Source organism: Carcharodon carcharias, chromosome 27, assembly GCF_017639515.1.
Source record: "Carcharodon carcharias isolate sCarCar2 chromosome 27, sCarCar2.pri, whole genome shotgun sequence".
Lineage (NCBI taxonomy): Eukaryota > Metazoa > Chordata > Chondrichthyes > Lamniformes > Lamnidae > Carcharodon > Carcharodon carcharias.
Window position 1 is genome coordinate 10144219 of NC_054493.1, and position 16387 is coordinate 10160605.

The 16387-nt window shown below is 44.8% G+C and overlaps 1 protein-coding gene across 1 annotated transcript in view; it reads right to left on the minus strand.

The window, feature by feature from the left end:
- The window catches only part of LOC121270159 (zinc finger protein 229-like), a gene marked incomplete at its 3' end in the record, with an annotated part of 34446 nt that overhangs the window by 14573 nt on the left and 3486 nt on the right, over nt 1–16387 (minus strand). Inside the window, exons 3-4 of the mRNA XM_041175466.1 lie at nt 13612–13711; nt 10453–11316 (exon numbers count right to left, since the gene is read on the minus strand). Of these exons, the coding sequence (XP_041031400.1) occupies nt 10453–11207 (755 nt within the window). The remainder of the gene's footprint in view (nt 1–10452; nt 11317–13611; nt 13712–16387) is intronic.

Genomic DNA, 16387 nt, shown 5'->3' on the forward strand with positions numbered 1-16387 from the left:
TCTCTGAAAAGCAGTGGATCCATTATCAGCAAATTTAATTCCAGACAGGAAGCAGGTAAATGACTGAGTGATTCTCTTCCCATGCACACAGCAGGTGAATAACTTCTCACCTGTGTGCACTTGCTGGCGTAGTAGCAAGCTTGATGACTGAGTGAAGCCCTTTCAGCAGACGGGGCAGGTGAATGGCCTCTCCCCTCTGTGAGTTTGCTGATGACATTCAGCTGGGATAATTGAATTCCATCCCACAGTCCTCACATTTTCATAGTTTCTCCATGCTGCCTTGTGTCTTTGTCCATGTGTCTCTCAGTTGAATGACCAGTTGAAGCCTGGTCCATGCACACAAAACACGTGTATGTTTTCTCTGTGCTGTGCATGGTGTGATATTTTTCATGCTGTGTAACTGGTTAAAGCTCTTTCCACAGTCAGTGCACTGGGACACTCTCACTTGGGTGTGCGTCTTGGTGCTTTCCTCCCTGTGATGAGAAGCAAACTCAATGTGCCATCTACACCATTCCTTTCCTCCACTCCCAGTTTTCTCCTTCTACTCTGGCTGGGTTCAGTTCTCACTTGTGTGCAGACTGGTACTGAAATCAATGACTCAATAACTTTCTCTCCTGGTCACTGGGACCTTGAAGCCTCATCCACTCCCTGTTCCCTCACCAAAATGGCCACGCATTTGCTATGTAGCAGGATGGCAGCTATTAACCCAGGCCTGTTCATGGGAAAAAGCCCCAGAGTGGCTAACGTGGGCCCTGCAGGTTCTTATTCAGGCCTTATGGCCGTCACAAGGTTTTTCTAAAGCCTTGATCCTCTGCATGCCATCAACTCACCTGCCTGAAGAGTGCATCCAGTACTTGCATGGTTCTGATCAAAACGACACTGGGCATAATTCAAATACTGTCCAGCACTGCACCTGCACCCTGAGCTCCTGTAGAGTGAACAAGGGCACATTTACTTCGGGAAAAAACCCCGAGATTGAAAATCACAAATGGTAAATAATAGTTGATTTCTGTGATGCCATTAAGATGAAAGAATTAATTAAATCAATAAACTTAATTTTTAAAGACTCACAGAAATTCAAGTTCACTGGCACTCTGACATGGCCCAGGCCTGAATGTGATGAATAACAGCAGAATCCAACCCCTGCAGTCACAGATGAACTCACTGATATCTCACTTACTTCCATGCACAGGACATTTAAACAGCCTCTCTCCATTAGCACAGTATTGTGAATTAATGACTTTAGTCTTTTAGAGCATTTCTCATGGTCAGAGAATTTAATGTGCCTGTTCCATGTGGAATTCACTCAGGGCAGGATCAACATATATTAGGAACAGAGTAAAGGTCCCTCTACACTTCCCCATTAAATATTCCCAAGGTAGGTACAACACATGTTAGAATTAGATACTGAACAAAGCTCCCTCCAAATCATCCCATCAAACATGCCCGGGGCAACTACAGCCCGGGGTAGATACAGAGAAAAACTTCCACAACGTACCACATCAAACAGTGCCACAGAGCAGGTACAGCACGGTTTTGATAGCGAGTAAAATCTCCCTGCATTGTCCCGTCAAACTCTCTTAGCCAATATTGAGCAGGGTTCAGGGAGGTGAGATCCCAGGCACTGCACTGATGTCATAAAGCATCACCATTCTATCCATCTAGTCCTCTCCTTGTCCCTTTAAAGGTGGAAAACTGGGACATCCTGTCTCAAAACACACCCCACCCTGTTCATACTGAGAATCCCAGTGAGGAGAACTGAGACCATCCTGTCTCCAAACACATTCCACCCTGCTTATACTGAGAATCCCAGGGTGGAAAACTGGGACATCCCGTCTCAAAACACATTCCCACCCTGTTCATACTGAGGATCCCAGGAAGGAGAACTGGGACATCCTGTCTCAAACCACATCCCACTCTGTTCATACTGAGAATCCCATGGTGGAGAACTGGGACATCCCATGCACACAGCAGGTGAATAACTGGTGTAGCAACAAACTCGATGACTGAGTGAATCCCTTCCAGCAGACGGGGCAGGTGAATGGCCTCTCCCCTCTGTGAGTTCGCTGATGACATTCCTGTCATCCTGTCTCAAAACACATCACACTTTGTCCACACTGAGAATCCTAGGGTGGATAATTCTCTCACCTTCATCCCTGTGGAAAAATCGATCTACCTGTGTGCTGAAACAGATATTAGGGGTTCACTGGTTAGTTAGGTACACAGAGTGTCTAGTAGAGTTTGATCCAATATTTCCACACATTTCACATACCTGAGTAACATTTTTAATAAAGAGCCCAGTTAAGGTAATAACCCCAATGTGATAAGGCAGATGGCTTATGGAATTATAAAGTAAAGGCATTACTCTCCTGCAACCTCACAATGACCAATTGGCTGGGATGTTGCAATATGAAGAAGCCCCACATATTTTTAAGGTGGGAGAGGCTGTGTCCAGCAGATCCCTTCCCTCTGAGAAGGGAGAGGCCATCCCTGTGCATTTCGACCCTTCTGATGGAGATAGGCTGAATTCACCCACATGGAGCATTCTGGGTAGAATGGTTCGCCATTTATATGTTACAGATTGGAGGGGAAGGTCATGCATCATAATCATAGAAAAATAGAACAGTATAAAACAGTGAACATTCTCCACACCTCCTCCCCACAAGTATTGGGAAATATGAATATATTAATTGCAAACAATTATTGTTAATTGAAGTTCAATACTTTAGTTTATAAATTGAATCCTGTTTCTTTAACTGTATTTCCCAAATTAGATTCATGGCCACATTGTTTTTTCCCTCCGAGCCCCTGAACTCTGAAAGTGTAACAGTATTGGCGAGTGGTGACTGATTCACAAGTGGAGTAGATCTCTAAAGGTCATTCATTTCCCTCTTTCCATGTCTGTAAAAGATATAGAGTTTGATAACCCCCTCATTTTGAATCTATTTCCAATATTTAGATGGACAATGTTTCACTTTTCTGCTCTTTCAGTAGTTAAGGTAGCATTCTTCATCATTAGTCGGGAGTAAAATTCTGATGCCCTCAGCCTTTAAAATTACCATTATTTTGTTCAAATCCCTCCACAGCTCAGGGCCCACGCAATCACCTTGTACACAAACTAGTTCTAGCTGGATTCCTGACCTAGGAGCATTAAAAGGCCCATGGATGGAAAAACTGTTGGCTGAAGCAGAGAAGATGGAAGGAGAGTTTTACTCGGGTTTCTCTATAACTTGGTTACGAATTTTATTGATTTCCACACCACAGTGCCCCAATCTCCACGTCACGACAAAAGAAATCACTATTCACTGGATTGGACTGTCCATGGCGGGAAGTTACCCAGCATCCTCCGCGATGGTGAATGTCCCCTATTCCCACCACAGGAGTAGTGCGCGTGCGCAGTACCGCCCGCTGTTTGGAGCATGCGCAGTGATGGCTCTAGAGGGCCTCTTGTCTGTCGTATCCCCAAACCGGTAAGGATGCGGAAACGCGGAGGAAGCGATGGAGCTGGCGGGTCTACGGGGAGGGTTTCTAAACATCTGGTGGAGACATCAAGCTGCAAATACGAAACTGCAGCTCCCGCGTTTGCAGCTTCGAGTAAGAGACCAAGAAACAGGTCCAAGTGAACGGCCGCCATCTTGGTTCAGCGGGGTGTAGAGCGCATGACAAAAATAGAATTGTAGAGCGCATGCGCTTGCTTATTGGAGACGTCACTGAGTAGGCGGACATTCGGGGTCTCTGTTCCTAACAGGGTCCTAGGTTCCGGCCGATTTAACAGAACTGGATGATGTTTGCAGCCCCAAGAAATCCATGCGCCTGTGAGAGGTTGCAACCACCTGAAGGGCTTGGTTATAATCTTTGCCTGTCCAATGTGGAGGGACTGGGTAAGTTAGAGGATCTTCTCCTGGACCTGTTCTTGGTTAAAACAGCAATTTGAAGATCCAAGATGTAAAGGGCATATGGTGGGGGATGGTGGTGGGTTCACACTAGGTGCCAGCCTCTTTCGTAACCTCGTCTGTGCCCCAATAACCCTGTACAGGGAGCATCTGGTGTCCATCTTCCATAACTGGTGGGGACATCAGGGTACAGAGTGTTTCATAGACACGGAGAACAACATCCTGGTTTAGATACAAAGGTTCTCTGAACTCTTGTTGGGACTTTGTTGCTGATTTTCTCTTCTTTTACTTTTATTGAACCACATCTTTGGGGAAACAAGAGAAGAAAGAATGTTCCATCGGAATTAGAATTGCCTATTCTGAATTTCTATCCTGGGCTGATAGTGATACTGACATTGTCAACTTCTTTTCCAGCGATTAGAAGGAGATAATTTGCAAAGATTTCTGCAGATCTGACAAAGTCACTCGATTCATCAGGACCTGAATATCATCGGCAGTTGAATGTGGAAGGAAAATTTTTGGTATGTTCTGCCTGGGACTGGAAAAACACCAACACACACACACCCGATTGAGGGTGTTCCTGTGCCCTGACTGTCGAAAGAGCTTTAACCAGTTACACGGCCTGAAAATACATTGCACCATTCACAGTGGGGAGAAACCATACGTGTATTCTGTGTGAACGAGATTTCAACCTGGAGAGACACAAGGACATTGACACCACGGAGAAACCATGGAAATGTGGAGACTGTGGGAAGGGATCCACATCGCCATCGGCATTGGAAATTCATCGACGCAGTCACACCGGGTAAAGGCCATTCATCTGTTCTGAGTGTGGGAAAGGATTCACTCGACTAACCCACCTCACTGCACACCAACTTGTTCACTCTGACACGAGACCTTTTAAATGTTCTGTGAGAAGAGCTTTAAAAGAAAACAAAACCTGCTGACTCACCAGCGAGTTCACACCGGGGAGAGGCCGTATACTTGTGCTATGTGTGGGAAGGGATTCACTCAGTTATCCAGCCTTCAGTTACACCAGCGAGTTCACACTGGGGAGAAACCATTCGCCTGCCCTGAGTGTGGGATTGCATTCACTCAGTTATGCAAACTGTTGGATCATCAGAGAGTTCACACTGGGGAGAGGCCGTTCACCTGCTCTGTGTGTGGGAAGGGATTCACTCAGTTATCCACCTTGCTGAGACACCAGCGCATTCACACTGGGGTGAAACCATTCATCTGCACTGAGTGTGGAAAGGGATTCACTCAGCTTCCTCACCTCACTTCACACCGTGTTCACTCTGACACAAGACCTTTTAAATGTTCTGTCTGTGAGAAGAGTTTTAAAGTCAAAATGGATCTGCTGACTCACCAGCGCACTCACACTGGAGAGAGGCCGTTCACCTGCTCCGTGTATGGGAAGGGATTCATTCAGCATTCCCTCAGGCTGAAACACCAGCGCATTCACACCAGGGAGAGACCGTTCACCTTCTCCATCTGTGGGAAGGGATTCTCTCATTCATCCACCTTGCAGACACACCAGCGAGGTCACAAGCTGCAGGGGTTGGATTCTGCTGTTATTGCTGCTCTTAATCACATCCAGGACTGAACCATGTTCAATCTGAAAGTTGGAGTTTATTTTTGTTGATGTTAATAATCCCTGTACCTGGGCTGGAGTTTAATATTCTGGATAACACTGTGGGTGTACCTACACCACATGGACTGTAGCAGTTCAAGAAGGCAGCCCATCACCACCTTCTCAAGGGCAATTAAGAATGGGCAATAAATGCTGGCCCAGCCCACATCCCATGAATGAATAAAAAAAATGTTTAATAAATCAGCTTTGTATCAAACACACAGAGTATTCAAGTCCTTGATTTCGCTAAGATAAGAGGAAACTGGTTGATGTCCTGTTATCGACTGTTCCATTTTTGGGTCTTTTCTCCTTTGTTAATGGAGATTTGTATTTATATAGCACCTTTCACAACTTCAGGATGTCCCAAAGTGCTTTACAGCCAATGAAGTTCTTTTGAAGTGTAGTCACTGTTGTGATGTCGGAAATGCAGTCCACCAAATTGTGCACAGCAAGATCCCCCTAATAGAAATGTGACTGAGACCAAATAATCTGTTCAGTGATGTTTGTTGAGAGATAAATATGAAGCAGTACACCAGGGAGAACTCCGCTATTTGGAATAACATCCTGGGCAGTTTTACACCCAACTGAGAAGGCAGATGGGGCCATAGTTGACGGTCTCAACTAGAAGACAGGACAATGCAGTGCTCCCTCAGTACTGCATCAGAATATCAACCTGGATTTTATGCTCATGTTTCTGGATGTGGATTTGAACTCACACACTCCTGACTCAGAGATAAGAATGCAACCACTGAGCCACAGCTAACACCCATCATTACTCTAGATTATTTCAGTTCTCATCCCTTCAGTTACTCTCCTGGACAAGTGTAAGATTTTAGTCCAGGAGTCACAGATTACCCAAAAAGGCAGTCGAAGTCATAGGTGATTTTAAAGCAATTTATTAAGAAGCAACAGTTTAGATATGATACATCAGTTAAATGGGCAGAAAAAAAATATGACCCACAACAGGTGAGAATGGTTTACTGATCCCGGGTTGGACAAATGGATGGGGAGAAGCAGTGGGGGGGCGGATGTTGATCTCTGTGGCTGGAGGTGACAGTCTCCTTGGAATGGTTTACTAGTCCCGGAGCAGGGGGATGCTGATCTCTGTGGCTGGAGATGGCAGTCTCCTTGGGATGGTTTACTGGTCCCGGAGCAGGGGGATGCTGATCTCTGTGGCTGGAGGTCACGGTTTCTCAGTCTCCTTGAGCCAAAGCATTTGGCCAATGCCAACATGCATCATTTTGAGAAGCTCTTTCCTGTCTGAAATGATTTTTCCTCTCGAATGCCCGTTCATGTACTTTATTTCTGAGGGTCTTATGCCAATCACTTATCCACTTGTCCATTAGCAAGGGACAGATATTCAAGAACATCCCTGCTATTTCTATTGGAAGTCTGTTGAGTCATTGCTTGCTACGACATCCTGTTTAATCTTTATTCAGACAGTTAGTTTACATATGGGTCATGAGGTTTCCCCACCTCACCAAGTTTGACTTGTTTCAGTTTCTGTGCTAGAGACATGTCCTTGTCAGATATAACAGGCCTACACTGTCCTGTGCTTGTCAATCCAGGAAGCTTTCTTCATGAGTAAGAGAGAACGAGTCAATCCTATAATAATGAATTTTTAAAGATTTTATAAGATTATTGGACTGATTTATTACAGATCTCCCCACCTTGAGAAGGGAATATTCTTATTGACTTCTCACAAACTGATTTCTGCTTAACCCAGCTATTTCTAAGCTGTGTTTTCATAATGTCTTGACTACATTCCATCGATGACAAAGTAAAGCTACTAGAATCATCAGAATCAGCAACACAAACCCTTGAGCTGCACCAAGAATAAATGTAAAAACTTTTCCAGTAAATGGTGATAACGATTGACTTTAATTCATCCTCCCCACCTGCAGTTCATCTCATAGAATTCTAAATTATTGGCATGTCGTAAATACATCTGGTTCAAACAAAAGTTCATGCATGGACTTTAAAGATTCTCCAGCTCTCTGTTCACCTGCATCCAGTTTGTGGATATTTTTTAAATCCAGATTCTATATCCCTCTTCACTTTAAGTTTACTCCCTCTGAAAGTGGCCAGGTTATAAATGCAATTTTCTATTAAAAAATACAAGTAAGTCCCAAGACATTTTACTAGTTTCATGGACACTTTCATTATGACAATTTAAAAAAATATATACTTTCATGGAATATGGCCATTCCTAATTGCACTCAGACCATGTCGGAACACAGTTAAGAGTTAACCACATTGCTGTGGAGTCACATGTAGGCCAGCAGAGTCAGTACTGAACCCAAGATTCAATTAAATGACTTTAAATTCCACTAGCAGTCATGGTGGGATTTGAACCCGTGTCTCCAAGCATTAGCCTGAACATCTGGATTACATCTCACCCTGATGGATTGACAAATTCCATTAACTATACCCAGCACGAGTCATTGCAATTACCAGTTGGTGGTGTGATTTTGCTCTTTTTACCTAAGTGGAGAATTCCAATAATTGCCATTCCATCTCACTCATGAGCCCTGGGGGAACTTTACTGTTCAATTCAATCTTCTCAGAATGTGGTGTCTGTAGATCAGAGACAGAAGTGTTTGCAATCAGTTTGGAGATAACTCCCATATCTCCCGTTCTCAAGAACTTTGTCTTGAAGATAACAAATAACAAAGCCAAATTTTTTCATGGCACGTGGATATCGCTGGCAAGGCCAGCATTTGTTGCCCATCCCTAACTGCTCTTGCTAGGTCATTTCAGAGGGCAGTTAAGAGTCAATCACATCACTGTGGGTCTAGAGTCACATGTAGGCCAGATAACGATGGCAGATTTCCTTCCCTAAAGAGCATTAATGAACCAGGTGGGTTTTTGCAACAATCAATGGTCGTTATCACTGAGACTGGTTTTATATTCCAGATTTATTAACTGAAATCAAATTCTATCAGCTGCCATGGTGGGATTTAAACCCATATCCCCACAACATTAACCTTGGTTCCTGGATTACTAATCCAGCAACATTACCGCTATGCCACCGTCTCCCCAAATCATTAAAAGGCAAAACCTTTTGTTCAAATCGTCACCATGCAGTCAGTGGAAAGGGTTAACTTCACTGTTTGTTTGCAAAAGGGCAGAGCAAACATTCACAAATATGCACAATTGTGTTAACTTTAGACAACTTTATTTTTCAGATTAAAGACGAACCGAGCACCATTGTCAACTTTGTTTTCCTCATTCCTCTGGTATTTTTCTCAGCTTTGCCCAAATGTTAGTGCTTTTTTTGTTGTTTCTTCAGGTGCCTTTCCAAATGACTGTAATAAAGCTGAAGAAAAATAAAACTAAAGAAGTGAGCTTTCACAGGTAAACAGAGCTTCAACCATCTTAGACCAAAAAGTGTTGAAGAGGATGGGGCTTCCCACAACTTGTGAGCTCTGAAACATAACTTCAAGGGTGAAGCTTATCTTCAGGGAATCAAACTTTTTGGTGTCTTTTCCAATTGTACAAGGCAATTGTAATTCATACTTAAAGGTTTACTTTCACTCAGTAATTTTAACGTTTCACTTTTCTCAGCACAGGAACTGGCAGCATTTTAGATTAAATACCAATTGTACACTTCTCTTGGAGCTGGTGTTTGGAGACGATCATGTCCTCTGTAGATTTGCCAGCACAGGAACTGCACTCTGCTTCTGGATACTCTCGGTCTGCAAGCAGATGAAGCCTTTTAAGCCTGACCCTAGTGAAGGTCTTCCCAGTGACGTTAGGGAGTGAGATGCCTCTGTAGTTGTTGCAATCTCCTCTGTCACCTTTGTTTTTGTTTATTGTGATGATTTTTGTGTCACACCTGTCTTGTGGAACGGATCTGACCATCCAACAGAGGAGGAGATGATGAAGATGTGGCAGTAGATGGGACTTTCCGTGCTCCAGCAGTTCAGCTGGAATTCCATCCTTGCTGGGTGCCTTTCTGCTTGCTGAACAATCAATGGCCTTTTCCAGCTCAAGTGATTAGGTTTCCTGGTCCAACTCAGCCCTGACAGGAAGCTGCTGGGCAGAATCTAATAGAGACTGGGAGATGTCCGTCTCACAGGGAGCACAGCTCCCAGTGTTAAACCCAGTGACAACCTGCTCACTTCTGTCAGTCAGCACTTCACCATCTGCCCATTTCATGGGAGGGGCAACTTTGGTGATGGTCGGACCAAGCGGCCTCTTGATCCCATCATACATGACACATAGTTCCTGGTGTGACAGTCAGTTTGGATTTCTTGGTGTAGGCTGATCCAGGGTTTATTTACACAGCTCCTCCCTGTCTTTTGCACAACTATCTTGGAGACTTTCAAGTTTTGCAGTGGTCTAGCTGTTGGGTTTATGTTGTGCATCAGGTGGGCTGTGCTTTTTGCTTCAATGACAGATTCATCTCTGCTGAGTGGGTCTCAAACCAGTCTTTGTTGTGGGTTCCACCTTTACCAAATGTTGCTGCTGCTGTGTCAGAAATGATTGAATCAGCGACTTCCAAGCTTCATCAATATCAATGTTGATCGATGAAGCTTTTATTGATGTGCCTGTGAAATATTTTACTGTTTTGTTTCATGCTCCTTGATAATTTAATTTCATGATGGAGGTGTCACTGTGAAGAATGTGGAAGTCAGTAAGAATTGTCAGCAAGGATTAATCAGCACTTTCTAATTGTCGATGCTAATCAGAGGAACTGCAAAATACACAAGGACGGCAGGAAAACTCTCCCTGCAAAAGCCCCCAAAACGCCCCTGAATGTTCAGTCACTGGGGTGACCATTGTAAAAAAGTTGCCTCTGAATCTGAGAGAGACAGAATCTGTGAGAAACAGCTTCTCCGGTCAGATTCTGTCTCTCCTGATCTTGCTGTTCCTCCAGTTCAGTCCTGGATGTGATTAAGAGAAAAATCCAATCACTATAGTCACTTGTGAACTTGCTGGTGTCTCAGCAGTGTGGATGACCGACCAAACCTCTTCCCACACATGGAACAGGTGAATGGTCTCTCCCCAGTGTGAACTTGCTGGTGTCGCAGAAGGGTGCATGTCTGATTGAATCTCTTCCCACACACGGAGCATGAGAATGGCTTCTCCCCAGTGTGAGTGCGCTGGTGTACAGTGAGGTCAGATGATTGCTTGAACCCAGTCCCACAGTGAGAGCATCTGAATGGTCTCTCGTCAGTGTGAACACGTTGATGGGACATCAGTTCCCCAGAACTTTTATAGCACTTCCCACAGTCTGGGCATTTAAAAGGTCTCTCTTCAGAGTGAACTCGCTGGTGTCTCAGCAGGTGGGCTGAAATGGTGAATCCCTTCCCACACTCGGAGCAGGTGAAGGGCCTCTCTCCAGTGTGCATCCGCTGGTGTGTCAGCAGGTTGGATGACTGAGTAAATCCCTTCCCACACTTGGAGCAGATGAACGGTCTCTCCCCAGTGTGAGTGCGCTGGTGCGTCAGCAGATGGGATGAGGTAGTGAATCCCTTCCCACACTTGGGGCAGGTAAACGGCCTCTCCCAGGTGTGAATGCGCCGATGAATTTCCAGCCTAACTGGATAATTGAATCCCTTCCCACAATCACCACATTTCCACAGCTTCTCCCCAGTGTGACTCTGCTTGTGTCTCGACAGGACAGAACAAGTGTATGGTTTCTCTCCAACGTGAACGGTGCTTTTTCCTTCCATGTTCGAAATCCAGTAATATTCAGGTTACAATTAATTGAACAACTTTGCCAGATCCTGATGTGATGTTTGATTTCAGTTTCCTGACTGCAAATCCTCCCCTTCTAATATCCTGTGAAGTTGATTGAAAACAGAAAAAAGGGAGTGAGAGAGAACCCACAAAAACACAAAGGCAGGTTGTGAAATTGAGCTGAATGAATCTGGTCATTTGTGGGGCCGGCACTGGGAGAAAGTGACCATGAAAACTGCTGGATTGTCATAAAAATGCAACTAGATCACCAATGTCCTTCAGGGAAGAGAACCTGTCACCTGGTCTGGGCCTGCACAAGACTCTGGCCCACAAGGGCGGAGAGAGAGGTGAGAGGGGCAAAGTGCGGAGAGAGAGATTTTATATATCTACAACTCGACCAGAACTTTGACAGAATCTCCCAAACTCTCAAGTTCTACCACCTAGAAGGACCAGATTAGCAGGTGGATACAAACGCCATCAACTGCAAGTTCCTCTCCAACTCACACACCGTTCTGACGTCTGACATCTAGCACTGCATGAGGAGAAATTTCCTCCATTTAACATACAAACATACGATTTAGGAGCAGGAGTCGGCCACTTGGAAACCCGAGCCTCCTCCTCCATTCAGTAAGATCATGGCTGATCTGATTGTAACCTCCCGCCTATCCCTGATAACCTTTCACCCCCTTGTTTATCAAGAATCTATCTAACTCTGCCTCAAAAATATTCAAAGACTCTGCTTCCACTGCCCTTTGAGGAAGGGGATTCCACGACCTTCTGAAAGAAAAAAATCCTCTTCTCTGTTTTAAATGAGTGGCCCCTTATTTTTAAACAGTGACCCACACCCTCATGTCCACCTTTGATGCTCTAGTTCCCAGTAAAGCCTTGACTCTCTCTCACCCTGGACACTCCCCCCAGTACAACCCTCATGTCCATTTGTTTGGCTGCAAGGGATGCAGACTTGAACGGCGGACAACTGGTTTAACCATCCACCCCCCAGATCTTGCTGAAGCATATAACGCACTAAAGGTTTCTTTTCTCACCTGCCATAACTGTTCACTATTCTAGGATCATCCTCGAATGCAAATATAACCCCAGGCTTCTTTTCTCTCATGCAAATTATCTTTCTTAAACCTTTTTCCACTGTCTCCTCTACCCTCACTTCCAATAGTAAGAGAGAGGAGCTCACAGACTTTTGTCACTAAGATCAAGATCATCCATTCAGCTGCCTCCACCTGCTTCCTTCCCTTCCACTAGCCCACCTGGCCTAAAGATCCTCTGAAGCTTCCCCCTGCCCTAGCCCCGAACATCTTTCTCTAGTTTCTCTCCTGTCTCCGATATACCCTCTCCGAACTTAACTTGTCCATGACACTCACCTCTTGCTTCCTCAATACTTTTGTCACTTGAACTGTTAAATATTCAACTTCATCTCTTGGTCCCCATGTTAACAAATACTGTTAACAATTCTCTCCAGGCACTGTTCCTTTCTCCTTTAAATCTGCCATATCACCGCTTTCCTCAATAAGCATCGCTCAATACATAAGCTTTTCTCAGTAAATATTGGGAAGACTGAAGATATTGTCTTCAGTCCCTGCTACAAACTCCACTGCCTAGTCACCGACTCCATTCCTCTCCCTGGGAACTCCCTGACATTGAATCTGATTGTTCACACCCATGGTGAAATATTTCACCTCACGATGAGTTTCTAACTACATATCCGCATCATCACCAAGACCGCCTATTTCCTCCTCAGTAACATTGCCTGACTGCACCCAGTCTCAGCTCATCAGCTGCTGAAACCATCATCCAATCCTTTGTCACCTCTGGACTTAACAACCCTAATGCACTCCCGGTCATCCTTCCAGATTCAACCTCCACCATCCAAAACTCTGCTGCTCTTGTGCTTACTTGGACCAAGTCTTGCTCACCCATCACCCCTGTGATCGCTGATCTACAAAGGCTCCCAATTCAGAGGCAGTAGCATTTTAAAATCAGCATCCTTGGTTTTCCTCCATGGTTGTGATCATCCCTATCTCTATAATCTCCTCCAGCCAATCAACCCCCCAAAATATCTGCACTCATCCAATTCCACCCTCTTAAGCATTCCTGATTTTAATTGCTCCATCATTGGCAGCCCAAGCTTTGGATGTTGATCCTAAACCTCTCTAACTTGCTTTCCTCTTTTAAGACACACCTTAAACCAACCTCGTTCACCAAATTTATGTCCTAATATCTCATCGTGTGGCTCGTTGTTAAATGTAGCTGCGTAAAATTTTGTGAAATGCCCTTGAATGCTTTATGTTAAAGCTGGCGGATAAACACAAGTTCTTCCTGTTGATTTGGACACACATCACCTTTCCTACATCATCATTGGGTGAGAATCCTGTAACTGTTTACCTAACAGCATTGTGGGAGCACCTTCACCACATGGACTGCAGCGGTTCAAGAAGATCAAACATCATTTTTTCCACAAGCAACTGGTGACTGGCAATATATGCTAGTATTGGTGGAGAGAGAAACAGAGTTAACGATTCAGGGTCTGTAGAAAGGTGCAGAACTTGATCAATATAAGCTCAAAAGTGAAAGAGTTGATAAGCCAGCAGCACAAGTTCAGGGGATGGGCAGCAGTGGAAACCTCATTTAGACATGGTCGGCAGAAGGAACAGTAAAATGCTAAACAGAACTAAAATACACCCAATATTAGAGGCATAGGAAGTTGGACAATGGCAGAGAGGTGATCAGGGAGGAGAGCGCTGAAACAGAGCAAAGGATGGACATGGATTCAGATCCACAGTGAAGGAGTCACAGCAGCCCCTGAGCCATGGAACCTCTCATGAAAAGCTATAAATTGGAGACGAATGGTCAAAAATACTCACACCTGAAACTTTCAGTTTTCAATTTTAAAATCTCCTGCTGGAGCCAGCAGCTGGAAAGACGAGAAGCACTGGAGTCAGAGAAAAATCTCCCAGTTGAGGAAATACCCGGGGAGCGGGGTGATGTCACCGCGCAATTGTCGGTGTGTGATGACATCACAGACACGAACACAGAACATCTGGGTCTGTGCAAACCAGTGATCATCTCACATTATGAAGGATGTGATGGTCTTTGAGTAGGTGCAGAGGAGATTTACCAGAATGCTTCCAGGGATGAGGGGCTTCAGTTGCAATGTTAGGTTGGAGAAACTGGCGTTGTTCTCCTTGGAGCAAAGGAGATTGAGGGGAGATTTTATAGAGGTGTACAAGTTAATAATAGATATGAAAAAGAAAAGCTGTTCCCATTATTTGATTGTTAAAAAAAAATTATGGACACAGATTTAAGATTTTGGGAAGAGATAAAGGGGGAATGTGAGGAATAACTTCTTTTTACACAGTGAGTGGTAATGATCTGGAACTCAATGCTTACACTCAAAGGCCGATAAGATCCAGGTCCTGAGGAATCGGGTCTGCTCTGAATGTGATGTTTGGTTTGACTTTCCCGTCTATAAATCCTCCCCTCCTCACTCCCTGTAAAAAGTGTTTACAAAATCCATCAGTGTCAGTCCAGGATAGGAATTCACACCATTCTCTCCTCCTGCTCCAGGATCAGTAAAGTGAGTTAAAGATGATTTCTCATTAACAAACCCATTGCTGCATTTCCTTCATTAACCCACAAATGTTCACTCGGACCTGGCACCGGGAGAAAGCCCGCAGCTGCCATTCCATTTGGTGCAAAGGCGGGCCTGGTACTTTCCTACTGGGTCTTTGTGAAGCCTTCCCTCCCACCCACTGCCCCTAACGCTGCCTCTGCTTATCCGCCTCCTTCCTGCCTGAAGATGAGACAAACAAGCGTCTGTCCATGGACATCACCCGCACTGCACATGCTCCAGATCACAATGCCGGGCAATGATTTATTGAAGCTTCGGAACAATAGAAAGATGGGACAGTACTGGAGGACCAAGAGGGGAATCGGATGGTCCTCCAACCAATTGGAGTGAATGAGGGGTGGGGCTAGGCCCGGATCTCCCTCATTGGCTGAAACTCTGCATCATTTTGGAAGCTGATTTGTCTCAAACTCCAGGAGAAAACTGGACCTTTCTGTTTGTGGCTTTAAACAGATGAAACCCTGTGGGTGTGGAGCAAACATTTCAACATTTGTTAGTGAAATGGATTCATTCAGGGCAGACAGCAGGGCCTCTCCCTGGTGTGACTGCGTTGGTGTATCAGCAGATCCCTTGTGCTTTTGAAGCCAGAATCACAGTCAGAACATTGAAAAGGTCTCTGATCAGTGTGAACAAGTTGGTGTGATGTGAGGTTGGTTAAACAAGTGAATCCCTTCCCACACACGGGGCAGGTGAATGGTCTCTCCCCAGTGTGAACACGGAGATGTTCAGTGAGATTGGATGACAGCCCAAACCTCTTCCCGCAGTGAGAGCAACTGAATGGCCTCTCCCCGGTGTGAATTCGCTTGTGTTCAGTCAGGGTAGATGATTTAGTAAAGTTCTTCCCACATACAGAGCAGGTGAATGGTCTCTCCCCAGTGTGAACTCATTGGTGTGTTAACAAGGTAGATAACCAAGTGAATCCCTTCCCACAATCAGAACAGATGAATGGTCTCTCCTTGGTGTGACTGTGTTGATGAGTTTCCAGCTTGGATGGATAATTGAATCCCTTCCCACAGTCCCCACATTTCCATGGTTTCTCCATGGTGCAGGTGTCCTTGTGCTTCTCCAGGTTGAATGATCAGTTAAAGCCTCATCCACAGAAAAAGGGGTACACTTTCTCTCCACTGTGAATGGTGTGATGTTTTTCAGGCTCTGTAACTGGTTAAAGCTCTTTGCCCAGTCAGTTCACTGGATCACTCTCACTCGGGTGTGTGTGTCTCGCTGCTTTTCCAGCCACACTGAAGTTTGAAATCCTTTCCTACAGACAGAAATTTCTCGTTCTACATTCAAAGGCTGATGATATTCAGGACCTGATGAATCGAGTGACCGTCAGAGCTTAACGTGATGTTTGATTTGAGTTTCGTGTCTGTAAATTTTCCCCGTCTTTTGCCCTGGAAAAGGAGTTTACAAAGTCAACCCCGTCAATCCAGGATAGAAATTCCAGTTTTTGTGGAATATTTTTTCCTCTCTAGTAGAATAAAATTAATGAGTAAATCATTTTCTCTCCTGGTCACTGGGACTGTGACTCGCTTC